The 17,242-nt window shown below is 45.3% G+C and overlaps 1 protein-coding gene across 1 annotated transcript in view; it reads left to right on the plus strand.

Moving 5' to 3' along the window:
- The window catches only part of LOC132827475 (solute carrier family 2, facilitated glucose transporter member 11-like), a 73,740-nt gene that overhangs the window by 24,533 nt on the left and 31,965 nt on the right, over positions 1-17,242 (plus strand). The window contains exons 4-6 of the mRNA XM_060844163.1: positions 1,851-1,975; positions 8,094-8,223; positions 13,858-14,006. Coding sequence (XP_060700146.1) covers positions 1,851-1,975; positions 8,094-8,223; positions 13,858-14,006 — 404 coding nt within the window. The remainder of the gene's footprint in view (positions 1-1,850; positions 1,976-8,093; positions 8,224-13,857; positions 14,007-17,242) is intronic.

Below are 17,242 nucleotides of genomic sequence, written 5' to 3' on the forward strand. Positions count from 1 at the left end.
AAGTGAATGACTTCACACTTAGCTACATTGAATTCCATTTGCCACCTTTCTGCCCAGCTTTGCAACTTGTCTATATCCCGCTGTAACCTGCCACATCCTTCCTCACTATCCACAACTCCACCGACTTTTGTGTCATCCGCAAACTTACTCACCCAGCTTTCAAGCCCCTCCTCTAGATCATTTATAAAGATAACAAAAAGCAATGGTCCCAAAACAGATCCTTGAGGTACACCGCTAGTAACTGCACTCCAAGATGAACCTATACCATCAACTACTACCCTCTGTCTCCTTCCAGCCAGCCAATTTCTAATCCAAACCTCTAATGCACCCTCAATGCCATTCCTTCGTAGTTTTTGCATTAGCCTACCATGGGGTACCTTATCGAACGCCTTACTAAAATCCATATACACAACATCTACTGCTTTACCCTCGTCCACCTCCTTAGTCACCTGCTCAAAGAACTCAATAAGGTTTGTGAGGCACGACCTGCCCTTCACAAAACCATGCTGACTATCCTTGATCACGTTATTCCTATCCAGATGTTCATAAATCTTATCCCTTACAATTCTCTCTAAGACTTTGCCCACCACAGAAGTCAGACTCACTGGCCTATAGTTACTCGGGCTATCCCTACTCCCCTTCTTGAACAAGGGGACCACATTCGCCATCCTCCAGTCTTCTGGTACTATTCCCGTTGACAATGACAACATAAAAATCCAGGCCAATGGCTCTGCTATCTCCTCCCTAGCTTCCCAGAGGATCCTAGGATAAATGCCATCAGGCCCAGGAGACTTATCTATTTTCATCCTTTCCAGTATTCCCAAAACCTCTTCCCTACATACTTCAATGCCATCCATTCTAATCACTTGTGACTCAATATTCACACCAGCAACAGTGTCCTGTTCCTGAGTGAATACTGACGAAAAGTATTGATTTAGTGTCTCTCCAATCTCCTCCGCCTCCACGCACAACTTCCCACTACTATCCTTGACTAGACCGATACCTACCCTAGTCATCCTTTTATTCCTGACATACCTATAGAAAGCCTTTGGATTTTCCCTAATCCTACCAGCTAAGGACTTTTCATGTCCCCTTCTCGCTGCTCTTAGCTCTCACTTTAGGTCCTTCCTGGCTACCTTATAACTCTCAATCGCCCCAACTGAACCTTCACGCCTCATCTTTACATATGCCGCCTTCTTCCCTTTCACAAGGGACTCCAATTCCTTATTAAACCACGGCTCCTTCACAAGACCCTTAACTCCATGCCTGACTGGTACATACTTATCAAGGACACTCAGTAGCTGTTCCTTGAACAATCTCCACATATCATTAGTATTCTTCTCTTGAAGCCTGTTTTTCCAATCCACACATCCTAAGTCATGCCTCACCGCATCATAATTTCCCTGCCCCCAGCTATAACTCTTGCCCTGCAGTGCACACTTAAGGTGGGACTTTCATGGTAACCTGAGCCCGTGAGGGAATTTGGCCGTTGGCATCTCTTTTTTGTCAGTAGCCTGCTGTCCAGGCAACTAAACTAACTGATCCCCTGTATAATAAAGAACGGTGAGTGAATAAGTCCACTGTGCTGTGTAGTAAACATTCAGCAGGTAGTTTCAATTGGGTGGTATTCATTTTGACTATGCACATTTCAGAGATGTGAATGATAAACTAATTCTGAGCTGCTTTTGACTGATTATTTATCTTGTTTGATTATTGCTGAAACTCCGTGGAAGAGGACTTGGATACTGTATTTTGCTGAGTGTGCAAGATTAATTATTATTCCTTGTTACTTAGTAAAGATAGTAATTGTTCAGAACACATCCAACTAAATCGGCACATTTGTGTTTCAGAAAGAAATCTCTGCTCTGTAATAGCGTTGTAGCGATTGTGGCTGCACTAATAATGGGCTTCAGCAAAATGGCTAGGTCATTCGAGATGATTGTGCTGGGAAGATTTCTGTATGGAATTAATATCGGTAAGGAGCTGGTATGCATTGTGGGCAGAAATCAAAGAGCAAAATTTGGGAACGTGTTGGGGAAAATACAGATGTAAAATTCTGGCTCCAACATTCCTTAAGATCTTGATACCCATGAGTTCACCAAATTCATTTTTCCTTTGTGGATGGCTGATAAACCATATTCACCTCTAACCTTTTGACTTGTCAGTTCCAAGAAATCACATGATCAAGCCAGTAATGTTCAAATGTCCCATTTCTAATCCTCATAATCCATATATATATATTCATTCCCAACAACTTGCCAGGCAGGTTGTATATGAAGGTAAGGAACTTATATTGCTGCCACAATATAAGCCCACGTAAGACCGTACATAGAGCACTGTTTACAGTTCTTTTCCTCCTTCGCTGGTATTTAGAGACAGTTCACCTGACTGATTGCTGGGATGAAAGGATTATCTCAAGTGGAGAGGGTTCAGGAGGAGGTTTACCAGGACGTTGCTGGGTAGGGAAGGTTTGACTTACAAAGAAAGGCTGAATAGGCTGGGACCTTTTTCACTGGAGTGTAGGAGGTTGAGCGGTCATCTCATCGCAGTTTATAAACTAAGGAGAGGTATAGATAGAGTTAATAATAGTTCCCTTTTCCCTAGGATGAGGGATTTCAAGACTGGGGGCACATTTTTAAGGTGATGAGGTAATGACATATAAAAAAGACATAAGAGGCAATTTTTTTTATACAGAGCGTGGTTCCGTTGTGGAATGAACTTCCTGAGAAAGTGGTGAATGTGGTTACAATTACAATGTTTAAAAAACATTTGGATAAGTACATGAATAGGTTAGCTTGGGATAATGGTCAGCGTGGACTGGTAGGACCGAAGGGTCTGTTTCCATGCTGTGTGACTCTATGACTGTATGGAGGAGTTGAACAGGTTACAGCAGTAGAAGGTTTAGAAGAGTGAGAGGTCATCTTGAATAAGATCCTGAAGATCCTTGACATGGACAATGCTCCAAGCACATTTCTGCTTGTGGGAGGCATAGTTTAAAAATGAGGAATCCCTCAGTCAAGACTGAGATGAAGGGAAATATTTCTTCTCAGAGGGCTGTTGGTTGGAATTCTCTTCCCCGGAAAGTAGTAGAGGCTGGTATTGAGCATATTAAAAGTTGAAGTACAGAAATGTTTGGTTGAAAGGGGCATCAGGTGTTAAGGGCATGAGGACACCACGAAAACGGTGTCAATGCAGCAGTCAGACCAACCACGGTCTTAGTAAATGACAGACCATGCCCGAAGACCCACTTCAGCTATCGATTCATGTATCCTTCCAATCTGCTCCAGTTCCCACCCATGGAGAACATCGCTGTTCGACAGAAACAGCCAGTTCCGTCATGCAATGGCATGTGGAGCTGGAAACAATAAACAATACGTCCACGTTACAGTCAGAACAATTCTGTATATCTTCTTCGGCAGAGATCATGAATGTGTTGCTTTCCCGATTTGGCTGAGAGAAGTTTATTGTGTGATCTTCAAACTCTGTCCCATGAGGGGCAGGATGTTCTTGAAAGGGACAGATGGAGAAAGGGTTTGGGTGTAGGTGCCCTCTCTCTGACACCTCTTCTTCATTCCCTCACAATCATCAACCTTCCTGAATTAACCTTCAGACATAAGTCTCCCATGACTTTGATTGAGGATATACTCTGGTGTATCCTTGAAATACTCCTGAGGTGTTTCCCCCTGTGCTGGTGGGACTTTCCTGCAATGGTCAAGGTCTGTGTGAATGCCTGGTGTCAAAAACACCAGGCTCATGGAGCTGGTTAGGGAATGATTAACATCCCCATGTTGGGTATGTTGGACCGGGAGACATTCCTGCAGCTCTTTTTAACCACCAGCTTTTTGGTATTTAGTACTTTACTGTCAACGTGCTATATCATTTGATCAGGCAGCACATAAACCAAACAATAAAAAATCACAAGACTTTGTTTGTTGATAGGGATTGTACCAGGTGAGGTAGGAATATTAGTCAAGGCACTCGGAGGAAGAACTATATCTTCTTTGAGAACTAGCTGACGGGAGTATTAACATCCACAGAAACAGGCCCTTCAGCTCCTCAAGTCTTTCAATAAAACATGGCTAATTATTAGCTTTGAATGGAATCCCTATAGTGTGATAGCAGGCCACTCAGCCCACATGAACCTCTGAAGAGTTTCCCACCCCAACCCTGCCCCTATCCCTGTAACCCTGCATTTCCCACAGCCAGTGCATCCAACCTGAACATCCCTGGCCACGATGGGCAATTTTGCATGGCCGATCCACCTAGCCTGCACATCTTTGGACTGTGGGAGGAAATCGGAGCACCCAGAAGAAAGCCCACTCAGACGCTGGGGAGAATATGTAAACTCCACACGGACAGTCACCGAGAGTGGAATCAAACCCGGGTCCCTGGCACTATGAGGCAGCAGTGCTAACCACTGAGGCACTGTGCCGCCTTGTTAAGGCCACTTTCCTGCACTGTCTCCCTATACCTGCCCAGTGTCATTGGTCTACAGTGATCCATTGATTTCTGTCTTGAAATTGTTCAATGACTGAGCTTCCACAGACTTGTGGGGTAGTGTACTCCAAAGATTCACCACCCTCTGGAAAATTCCTCTTCATTCTGGGTCTTAAATGGTCCGGCACTTATTCTGAGATTATGGTCCTGTCTCTGGACTCAGCACTTCAGGAGCAGTAAAATTGACGTTTCGAGCAAAAGCTCTTCATCAGGCCCGAAGCATCGGATGCTGCCTGAACTGCTGTGCTCTTCCAGCACCCACTAATCCAGAATCTGGTTTCCAGCATCTGCAGTCATTGTTTTTACCTAGTTGATTTTAACCCTACTGCGAATCCTCTTGCAAGGATGCCTGGCTTGAAGATGGTTTTCTCCTCTCTCTACAAGAATCTCAGGGAGTCCCTCTCTCACTGCAAATCCCAGGTCATTTCCTACTCTACGCTACTTTCTCCCCACCCCCACCCTCCTCTAGCTTATCTCTCCACGCTTCAGGCTCTCTGCTTCTCTTCCTGATGAAGGGCTTTTGCCCGAAACGTCGATTTTACTGCTCCTTGGATGCTGCCTGAATTGCTGTGCTTTTCCAGCACCAATAATCTAGAATCTGGTTTCCAGCATCTGCAGTCATTGTTTTGACCTCTGGACTCAGCAGTCCAGCAGGGGCACTCTCTTCTACAGTCATCCTGTCAGACACTGGAAGAATTGTTGGAGTTTCAATAAGATCATCTCTCATTCTTCTAGTGAATACAGAGTAAGTCTCTCCTCCTTGTCTCTTTGTGGTGCTCCTACTACGGCAAATATATCCTTCCTTAGGTCAGGAGACCAAAACTCTCCAAGTGCACTCTCACAAAATGATAGAGTTGTTAATAAATTTGTTCATGCAATGTGTCATCAACTATCCATCCCTGATTGCCCAGGGGCAGTTGATAGCCAACATTGCTGTGGATCACACCTAGGCCAGACTAGGCCAGCACAGCAGGTTTCCTTCCCTCAAGAACATGAATGAACTGATTGGATTTTTATGATAATCAGCAATGGTCGTCATTAAGCTAACATTTTATTTCGGATTTTTAATATTTAATTCGAATTTTGTCTTGGTGGGATTTGATTCTAAAACACTAGCAAGGGTCTTTGGATTGTTAACCTCGTGACAATGCCACAATATCACCAACTCGCCTTAAAGGGAGCCAGCTTTACTTCTATCCTGAAATCCTGTTGTGACGAAGGCCAACATATCATTTACATTCCCAACTGCCTGCTGCATCTGCATTTACCTTCCGTGACTCATAAACAAGTACACCCAGGTCCCTTTGGACACCAGACCTTCCTAACCTCTCAGTCAAGAAGTATTCTGCCAAAGTTTGTGTACCTTGACATTGCTTCACATGAAATTCTATCGGTCACCTTCTAGCTCGTGAACTTGGGTTGACAGAATCGCGTTCAAGCCAACTTTCATCCTCCTCACAACTTGCTGTCCCGTCTAGTTTTATGTCAAGCACCCCTGGAAAGTGACCTCTAAGACAACTATAAACAGTGGCAAATGGATCCTTAAAAATCATTTCGACTGCAAAATGTCAGAGCTGTCACTGATTCTCAAATCTGAAGGAAGACAATTCCACGATAGGAAAAAGAGCAAACAGCATCAAGACTAATATTTCAATAATTATTTTTTTTCCTGTGTAAAACTTTTATGATGGATATTAATTCTCTGAGGAGATTATTGGGTCAGTGAAGTACCTCAGAAAAGATCAAAACTTGTGGTTATTTGGGGTAAGAGTAAATGGGGAGAAATTGTTTTCATGTCACAAGGGTCAGTAATCAAAGGTTGTTGACTTATAAGAATTTCCAGCACAGATGCTGAATACATTGTCTGAAAGGAAGTTAGATTCCACGTATGAAAAATACTCAATGACCGACGAGGCTAAACATAAACGTGTCATGTATATCATTGTCACAACATATCCACTGGGATGCGGAATTAACCCACTCCAAAGGCAATTCTACCAGGGTTAGTACTCCCACTGCTGAGTTGGCACTTCCTCGCAGTAATAGTGGGAGAAACAGTGTGGTCTACCCTCCCTAATAGGCAGCGTTCCTAGCAATACTTCCGTACAGGGAGGGGAGAAACCATCCCTTTTTAAAACTTAAGGCATCTTCCTCAAAAACCACATTGAACCTTTATGGGTAGGTGTTTGGAATTTCCTGGGTATAAACCTGGATTTGTGGATCAGATGCCAGTTATAGACACAGCTTGAATTTTAGGTACACTGCGCGCATGAACCCAGCGATAGGGCTGTTTCTCCAGGAACCAGATGATCCTGTTTTCACATCTGAGGGGCAAGGTGAACATTTATCTCGATTCTCACAATTGAAGCTTGACCACACTCAGTCTCCCTTAAAACTTTAAACCATGCATGAGCGAGTGACATTACGTCTGGCTGCAAGAACTGAAACATAGAAAACTAGAGCAGGAGTAGGCCATTTGACCCCTCAAACCTAGCCCACCATTCAATATGATCATGGTTGATCATCCAAATCAGTCCCCTCTTCCTGCTTGCTCCCCATACCTTTTGATTCTTTTAGCCTGAGGAACTACATCTAACTCGCTCTTGAAAATATCCTATGTTTTGGGCCCAAACACTTTCTGTAGCAGAGAATTCCTCAGGTTCCCCACTCTGTGGGTGAAGACATTTCTCCTTATCTCAGCCCTAAAGGCCTACCCTTTATCCCTAGACTGTGACCACTTCGTTCTGAGTGACCCCTGATCATCAGGAACATCTTGCCTGTGTTTATCCTATGTTTAAAATTCTAGTCCTGTTAGAATTTTATGGGTTTCTCTGAGATCCCCCCCTTATTCTCCTGAACTGCAGTGAATATAATCCCAACCAATTCAGTCCCTCTTCATGCATCAGTCCTGCCCTCCCAGGAGTCAGTCTGATAAACCTTTGTCACACTTCGTCCATAAACATAACATCCTCCCCCAGATAAGGAGACCCAAACTGTGCACAATATTCCAGGTGTGGTCTCACCAAGGCCCTATATGATTGCAGTTGGGAGTGTAGTGCTGGAAAAGCACAGCCAGTCAGGCAGCATCCGAGGAGCAGGAGAATCAACATTTCGGGCACAAGCTCTTCGTCAGGAATTGAAGGGTTTATGCCTGAAACGTTGACGCTCCTGCTCCTCAGATGCTGCCTGACTGGCTGTGCTTTTCCAGCACCCCACTTTCGACTCTGATCTCCAGCATCTGCAGTCCTCACTTCCTCCGATATAATTGCAGCAAGATATTCCTGCTCCTGTACTTGAATCCTCTCGCTGTGAAGACCAACACACCATTTATCCTCTTCACCACCTGCTGCTCCTGCGATGTTTACTCTCAGTGACTGATGTACAAGGATACCCAGTTTTCATTGTAACTCCCCCTTTCCCAATCTATCACCATTCAGATAATCATCTGCCTTCCTGTTTTTGCTCCCATCGTGGATAACCTCACATTATCTCCACATCAGACTGCATGTGCCACTCACTTAATGTAAGCTGTTTCACTGGCCCACCTCACTCCGCTGTTACTGATGCACGTTCTCTATCCTGTTTCTATGCAAAAGGTATCGGATTAGTCGCTCATGGCCTGTACCTTGGAGAAATAGCACCGAAGGAACTGCGAGGCGCTGTGTGTATGACCAGGGCTGTCTTTGCTGCCTTTGGGAAATGGATGGGTATGGTAGTTGGACTCAGGTAAAGCTTGAATGTGGCTGTAACACTGTATTCTGTTACCCTGATGCACTTTGTATGGAACGATCTGCCTGTAGAGCATGCAAAACAACACTTTTCACTGTATCCCAGTGCATGTGACAACAACCAATCAATCAATCAATCTAACTACTTGACTATCAACAACTGTGTGGGAGTTTTCACTTGCAGTTCAGACAATGTAGATCCTTGATACGCAGAGCACTTACTGAGACCTGCCTTTTATCATGACTAAAGTCTCTCGATATGAAATTCAACTCTGCAATCTTCATAGATTTGGTGTCATTTAGCAGAAATATTTCAATGGTGCTTTGTTCACCCACTTCCAGCACGGCGCTTCCTGAGTCTGTTTTATTACCATATAAATCCCCGAAAGGCACGATCCTTTAGGACATCAAGATAACATGTGACACCTAAGCATCACACAGGCCTCCAGTGAACTCTGTCACTCAGTAGGTCAGTCTGTTAAAAAACAGTCATTACTCTGCTCATTAACTATATATGTAAGGTTAGAATAATCTATGTAATTATATAACCTACATTGCTAACAATCTTGTGGTCGGTTTAAACAATAATTAATTGATTATATTTTAAGGACCTACAGACAGCTTTACAGAAGCCTGACTAGCCTGTACAGAAGCCTGACTAGCCTGTACAGAAGCGAATGTTTCCTGTATCGATCCTTGCTCTGCTTCCTTTAGGATGTCGTTTCTCCCCAAAGTCCCACCTTCCTATCCATCCATGATACAGTAAAGTAGACAAGGTCCTTTCCCTAGGGTGGGGGAGCCCAGAACTCAAGGGCATAGGTTTAGGGTGAGATGGGAAAAATTTAAAAGGGACCTAAGGGGCAACGTTTTCACACAGAGGGTGGTACGTATATAGAATGAGCTGCCAGAGGAAGTGGTGGAGGCTGGTACAATTACAACACTTACAAGGCATCTGGATGGGTATATGAATAGGAAGGGTTTGGGGGGATATGAGCCAAGTGCTGGCAAGTGGGACTAGATTAGGATATCTGGTCGGCGTGGATGAGCTGGACTGAAGGGTCTGTTTCTGTGCTGTATATTTCTATGACTCTACGACATCCCATCACAGCATCCCCTTGGCCCTGTGGGTCTGATCTCAGCACCATCTCAGAATGGACAGCAACAGCGAGGCCGAATGGAAGAGGTGATCACACAAGTGCTGCCATCTTGTGAGAGGATGGCAGGTTTGTTATCCATGGCAGCCCAGCTGCTCCAGAGAGCACAGCCTCAGCAATGGTAGCAAGCACCAGCAGGCCAGATTGCTGGACTGTTGGGAGAGACTGAGGTGATCTGGCTTTCCAGAGCGTGCGGCAGTGAATGAAGTCTACACTCATCTAGCTGAGCTTGCACAAGCTCCATTACAGCTCCCACCAGAGCAGCGAGGTGTTCGAGGGGTTCTGCTGGTACTGAAATGGAAACTGTGGCACTGCATCATGGCTCTGTCCACAGCTGCAGTCATGGTTTGGGCTGCCACTCACACGAAGGGAAGAATGGTCTTCTAGTTGGCAGCAATCCTCTCTGCTGGACTCCTCTAACACCAACGTGCGCCTCATCGTGCATGCCCATTGGCATTTCCTGTACACTACCCCATTGAAATCCTCATGTGAATCACCTGTAACACTCTAGAGAGAGGACACATGATCTATCCCACCCTCTTGAACAGCCTGCAGCCCACATGCTGGACCTGGGTCTGCTCTAGCCTTTAGAATCCCTGTAGTGTCAGCACCTGAGCTGGTGACTGCCAGTCAGTATCCCGCCAAGTCAGAGTGCAGCTTCAGTCCAGCTCAGTAACATGTCCCACTGTGATAACCTGCAGAACACATTGGTGCTTCAGTCGAGGCTAGTCAGGCTTCTGTGTAACTGCCCACAGCTCCTTAGTGTATAATCAACTAATCATTGTTAAATCTCTGTCATGAAGATCCAGACCATCCCCCATGAGATCCACTTTGTCCCTCATAAGGATCCATAGTGTTCCTCATGAGGATCCACACTGTCCCTCATGAAGATCTACTCTGTCCTACATGAAGATTCACACTATCCCTCATGGAGATACACTTGGTCCCTCATGAGGATCCACTCTGTCCCTGATAAGGATTCACATTGACCTGGCAGAAGTTCTTGGGAGTCCGAAATGAGAAAACAAGCTCTGGAAGATGAACAAGGGGACTGGGGAGTGGGAGAAGGGGCAGTTGGATAGAAAGGGGTCCATGGTCACACAACCTGCAGTTTGCATTTTCTGTCAGATGGCAGGATAACGGTGTAATAAAATTCTGGAAGGTCCAATGCAGAATCATTTTGACTGGTCTGGGCAGCACCAATCTCTGCCACAAGGGGCCACTGTGTTCTGGGTCACTTGCAGCAGGATGTAACTATCCCCGTCGGTTCTGCTGCTCTCCCTGCAATTATACCCCCCCATACTGCCCTGCAAAAGAGAGGAAAAAAATGGCCATTGTTGTGTTGCACAGTGTTTAGGTGAAGATTTCTGTTTCTGCTCTGTTTATGGAGCAGCAGGGTGGGTGTGAGGTTTATATGTGAGTGTTGGGGGAAAGGATGGGGTGAATGTCAGGGCCTGAGTGTAGATGGGTGGGTGAGGGGGCTGAACTGAGCAATATGAGAGTCTGGTCATGTGGTGAACTGGAAATACCATGGGTATATACATTCACTGAGCTTGTTCACCTGCAGGAAGTGATTGAACTTCTTGTAGCACTGTGACCAGATTCCTGGGACCCGACACCAATGTGTTAACTTCTCTGGCCAGCTATAGTCATCCCTGGAGCAGGCAGTGGTGTTCTGGTAATGTCACTTGGATTAGAAACCTGGAGCTCTCCGGATAACGTGATGGGCACATGGATTTTAATCCCATCATGACAGACAGACAAGTTTGAATTCAATAAAGATTTGGACTTTTATGCGCGGCTCAGTGGTAAGCGCTGCTGCCTCACAGCGCCAGGGTCCCAGGTTCGATTCCACCCTCGAGCCTCTGTCTGTGTGGAATTTGCACATTCTCCCCGTGTCTGCGTGGGTTTCCTCTGGGCGCTCCCACAGTCCAAAAATGTGCAGGTTAGGTGGACTAGCCATGGGAAACGCAGGGTTACAAGGATGATTTAGATGGGATGCTCTTTGGAGGGTTAGTGCAGACTTGATGGGCTGAATGGCCTGCTTCCACACTGTCGGGATTCCATGATTCTTTCTGTGAATGCTCCTCAAAATCATCCTGGCCTCCCAGAAACACTGTGCCTCACGTCTCCTCGTGGTTTCCTGGAGTAAGACTTTCTGTTTTTCAGCCGAGACTCTGAAGGGACTCACTCTTTCCTTTGACGTGTTTTCCATTCCTGTCAGTCCCTGCAACAACAGGAGCCTGTCTTTATGACCGATACTGGGGACTCAAAGCGACAGAATCCCAACAGGAGGATAAAACTGCAGAAGCGAGCTGGAAAAGGGAAATTAGGAAAGCAGCAGAAAAAAGGAAAATCCACAAGGGTTTTCAAGGATACAATAAAGAAGACAATAACTAGGGAAAGATGATGGTCCTTTAGGCACCATGGAGGTAATCTGTGTGTGGATCTAAAAGACATGGGCACAGCTCACAGTCTTCTCAATAGATACAGGTATGGACAAGGTGAAAGACCTTGAAATATTAGAAGAAATTAACAGATAGAGAAAGAGGGAGAGAGAGGAGGTAGACACAGATTTAAAATGAGGATAAATTCACAAGCCCAGATTTGCTGAATTGCAGGGTGTTGACATGGCAAGGCAGGAGATACCAGGGACCCTGTTAATAACCTTCGAACCCTAAAACTGCTGGCGAAATGCAGCAGGTCTAGCAGTATCTGTGGGAAGAAAGCAGAGTCAATGTTTCCAGTCTGGTGCCTCCACATCGGAACAGACCTGCTGAAATTCTCCTGCAATCGCACTTCTTTATTTTAACCTTCAAATCCTCTCTGGCCATGGGTGAGGTTCCAGAAGCCTGGAGCACTGATAATGTTGCCCCATTATGAAAAAGAGTGGAAGATGCAGACCAGGAAATCACCAGCTAACCCCAGTGGTAGGGAAGTTATTCCAAAGAATTCTGAGCAACAGAATATATCTGCACTCGGGGAAATGCGCATCAATTGGAGTGGTCAGTGTGGTCTTGTTCACAGACAGTGGTATTAGACAAATTTGACTGAATGTTTTGTGGGTGTGTCCAGGTGTGTTGTTGGGGATTACGCAATTGATGGAGTCTCCATTGATTTTAGCAAGACGTCTGGTGAGGTCTCTCATGGCAAACTGATCAAGAAAGTAAGCGGCAATTGGATCCAAGGCAGAGTGGCACGTAATTGGCTGAGAGGCTTGAAGCAGAGGATGATGGGAGAGGGAAGTTTCTGTGACTGGAAATCTGTTTCCAGTGGGGTTCCACAGGGCCCAGTGTTGTTTGCCATGTACATGAATGATTTTCATTTAAATGCAGGGGACATGATCCAGGCATGTGAAGACAACATGAAAATGGATCAGGTGGTTTGTAGCGAGGAAGATAGTCATTAACTGCAGAGGAATATCGATGGACTGGTCAGCTGGGCAGAGGAGTGGCAAATAGAATTCAACCTGTAAAAGTGTGAGGTGATGCATTTGTGGAGGACTAACAAAAGTGAGAGATTGCACCATAAATGGTAGAACCCTCAAAAGCACTGAAAATCACAGAGACCTTGGCGTGCATATCTCTGAATGTGGCAGGGCAGGTAGATAAGTTGGTTAAGAACACACGCAGGATACTTGCCTTTGTTAGCCAAGGCGCAGAATACAAGAGCAAGGAGATAGTGATGGAATCTTATAAACACTTGCCAGGCCACAGCTGGAGGACTGTGTGCAGTTCCGGCCATGACATTATTGAAAGGATGTGATTGCACTAGAGAGATTACAGAGGAGATTCACCAGGATGTTGACTGGGCTGCAGGGTCTGAGCTACGAGGAAGGATTGAAGAGGCTGGAGTTGTTTTCCTTGGAGCAGCGAAGTTTGGGAGGGAATCCGATAGAGGGGTTGAGATTATGAGGGATATAGAGTGGAAGGCAATGTATTTACTAGTAGGGGAGTCACTAACCAGGAGGAAGAGAGTTAAAGGTTCTATTTTTCTCCTCAGAGAGCTACGGGTCGAAAAGTGTGGGGCTGGAAAAGCACAGCTGGTCAGGCAGCATCCTAGGAGCAGGAGAGTCGACATTTTAAGCTCTTCATCAGGAATGAGTTTGTGCTCAAAACATCGACTCTCCTGCTCCTCGGATGCTGCCTGACCAGCTGTGCTTTTCCAGCCCCACACTTTTCGAACAGCACCACACTGTTCAACTCTGATCTCCAGCATCTGTAGTCCTCACATTCTTCTAGGAGAATTCTGGGTGTCTGGAACTGACTGCCTGAGAGGATGGGTGTGTTACTTGGCTCCAATTTTTACTCGGTTATGACAGATTTCACTTCAAAAATACTTGTTTGGTGGTTAATGCTTTGGGATTGAATGAAATGCAAAGGAATAAAAAACTTATTTAAGACAATGGTTCTGGGTCACACTGAAGCTGGATTGGTCTGGAAATTAATCTTGCTGCGCATTTCTCTGTTCCTCTCCAGGCAAATTCTAGGTGATGAAAGTACCTGGCACTTACTGCTGGCCTTCAGTGGGTTGCCTGCTCTGATACAGCTTATCACATTGCCATGGTTCCCGGAGAGCCCCAGATACCTACTCATGGAGAAAGAAGATACAGCCCTCTGCATCGATGGTCAGTGCAAATACAGGCCGGTGCCTACTTGACAGATAGTTTCCAAACTGAACCGGTGGTTTATTACTGTGTAGACCCAAACATCTGGGTGTAGTTTCATTGGTTACTTTACAAAGATATTGATCAAGGTATATCAGATAAAGGTGAATTAGGATGGTTCTGCAGATATTCAGCCTCATTGCTGGATTAACCTGAAGTTTTATAAAAAGGGAGAGGAAATTTTGATGTTTGATGATTCTATAAGAAGAGGGATATTGATTAAGGATTCATTGTCTCTTCCTCTGAAGTCAATTAGAACAGAAACCATGAAAGATAGAGAAGAAGCCGCTGATCAGTTATATGGCAGGGAACCCAAACTCTCTCCCCCATGAGCCCACTTAGGAGATTAAAAATGGTCAAGACCTGTGCAAGAGATCCTGACATCAGAGCTGGAAGCCCGCGGGTAGGGGGATTCAGGCACAGGCAGACGTAACACACTTGCTCTTACTCACACTCTCTCTCACACATTCTGTCCCTCACATGCTCTCTCCCTCACACACTCTCTCTCTCACATGCTCTCTCCATCACATGCTCTCTCCCTCACACACTCTCTCTCTCACATGCTCTCTCCCTCACATGCTCTCTCCCTCACACACTCTCTCTCTCACATGCTCTCCCTCACATGCTCTCTCCCTCACACACCCTCTCCCTCACACTGTCTCCTCACTCACACACACAATCTGTCATGCTCTTTCACACACTCTCACATTTACTTGTTCACAGTTGTTCATACTCCTGCATTCTCTCGCACTTATTCACACTCACCCTCACACCGTCTCACAGTCAAACACACACTCTCTCATTCACATTCTCTCACACTCACTCACATGCTCTCACACTCTTTCCCACACTGACTCTCACACTCATGGACACTCAACATTCTCTCAGACTCTCTCTCACACAATCTCTTACACTTAAACTCACTATCCATCAAAATACTTCCTCACACTCACATTCATTCATCACACACTCTCTCTGTTTCCAATTCTCACATTCTCTCTACTTTTTCCTAATGTACTCAACTTATTCAAACTCTCCCACCCTCTCTGTCTGTGAGTGTCACAGATGCTTACACATGCCCTCTCACACTCACTCATTTGGACATACTCTCCTCACTCACTCACACAAACTGTTACATCTACTCCATTATTCACACTCAGTCTGACACAGATACTCACTTACTCTCATTCCCTCTTAGCCATTCACACATTCTCTCTCAAACTGGGATGGTGCCTGCATCAGGGAGTGGGCATGGGGATGGGAGTTGGTCAGGAGGCACAGAGACATAAGAGTCATTTGCAATAGTTAGAGCAATCTTCAACAGAACAGTTCAGGACAAGGGGCAGATGAGCAAGGGCAGAGGAACATCATTGATTCTTAAATCCTTATGGGCCAATGATTGCCGTTGTTCAGAGTGACAGTGATCCTCAGCTGTCCACAAGGATGGTCTGAGTCAGATCGGCTGCTCTGGGGCACTGACCATCTCGACTGTCTGGCCATTCGGCCAGTGAGCCTGTCCCTGATGTTGAACCCTTCTGTAATTGCTCTATTGAGCCTTGCCTCACTCCACAGCAACCATTGTAGATTTGGGGATCATGACGCCCAGATTTCATCAAACGAAGCCCACTGGATTCCCGTGTACGGTTCAGGAAGCCCTGATCCAAGGAAACAGGTTCCCACCCAAAGTCAACCACTGTTGCTAGGTAAGAAACCACCTTATAGCGCGATGTCAGCACCTACAGCACAGGGACTGAGTGATGTGAATAGGCAGCTCCCCACCAGCTTCAGGGGCAATTAGGGATGGACAATAATCTGGACTGCCAGGAATGTTCACATCCCGTGAAACAAGAAAAAGTGATATGAAGAGAGCTTTAAAAAAGTCCAAAGTGTAAGGAAGAGTTCAGCCAGAATACTTCCCATCTCAAAATGGAAACAAAGTCACATTTATGGCACAGGTTTTTAATCAGATTTGTTCAATGTATCACAATAAATAACCAACAGTTACACCATGATGTTGATATCATACCTCTTTTGATTGCCCTTAACAGCTATGTTCTTGAATAGTGACACTGTCCATTGTGTTATATACAGTAAGGTGGTATAAAGCTGGTCACCTTCACTGGTACACATTGCGAGAGGTTCTGATATGCCCTCCATTATCTTCTACCCCCAGCGTGGTCACATGAGCACCTGAAATGTTTGAGATTTGGGTTGACCATTCACTGAATTTAATTGCTGTGTCACTCTGTGATTGTGCTATATACTGAAGCTCACGCTGTCACGGTGCCAGAATTCCACCATTTAATCTCTTCCCATGAGCTTTGATGAGCTAAGGGCATCACTAGCGAGGCTTGAACAGAGTGTGTTACCATTTCAGAGGAAGGTAAGAGTCAACCATGTGGCTGTGAATTTGGAGTTACATGTCAGTCACATTTCTTTCCCTAAAAGATGTGAATGAGCAAGATGGTTTTTACTGGATTAGTGGTGCTGGAAGAGCACATCCTCGGATGCTGCCTGAACTGCTGTGCTCTTCCAGCACCACTAATCCAGAATCTGGTTTCCAGCATCTGCAGTCATTGTTTTTACCAAGATGGTTTTTACAACAATCAATGGTCGTTGGGATGGCCACCATTACTGTGACGAGTTTTATGTTAAATTTACCACATTTAATTTCACAATGATGGGATTTGAACATGTTGTTTTTAGTCAGGAACATGGCTGAAAGTGTGTTGCTGGAAAAGCGCAGCAGGTCAGGCAGCATCCAAGGAACAGGAAATTTGACGTTTCGGGCATAAGCCCTTCATCTATGCCCGAAACGTCGAATTTCCTGCTCCTTTGATGCTGCCTGACCTGCTGCGCTTTTCCAGCAACACACTTTCAGCTCTGATCTCCAGCATCTGCAGACCTCACTTTAGTCAGGAACATGCCCGGTACACCATTTCCTTATCAGGGCTTAATTTTACCAAGTGTATAATGTTGCGTATTACTTTCTCATGGCGTTTGCAAATGTTTTAGACATTGTTATGAATATGTGCTGCTGACGGTGATATGATTACAGTTGATGAAGCCCCTGGGGAAAGTGGGCAGTGTGACATGCCCTTACCTCCTTGAGCTAATGGTCCCTGTTTGAATAGATGAGGAAACAGGTTCTTTACAAAGTAATACTATTGAACCTCACAATACAGATTGGAGCCATT

The sequence above is a fragment of the Hemiscyllium ocellatum genome, chromosome 24 (genome assembly GCF_020745735.1).
Source record: "Hemiscyllium ocellatum isolate sHemOce1 chromosome 24, sHemOce1.pat.X.cur, whole genome shotgun sequence".
In the NCBI taxonomy this organism is placed as follows: Eukaryota; Metazoa; Chordata; class Chondrichthyes; order Orectolobiformes; family Hemiscylliidae; genus Hemiscyllium; species Hemiscyllium ocellatum.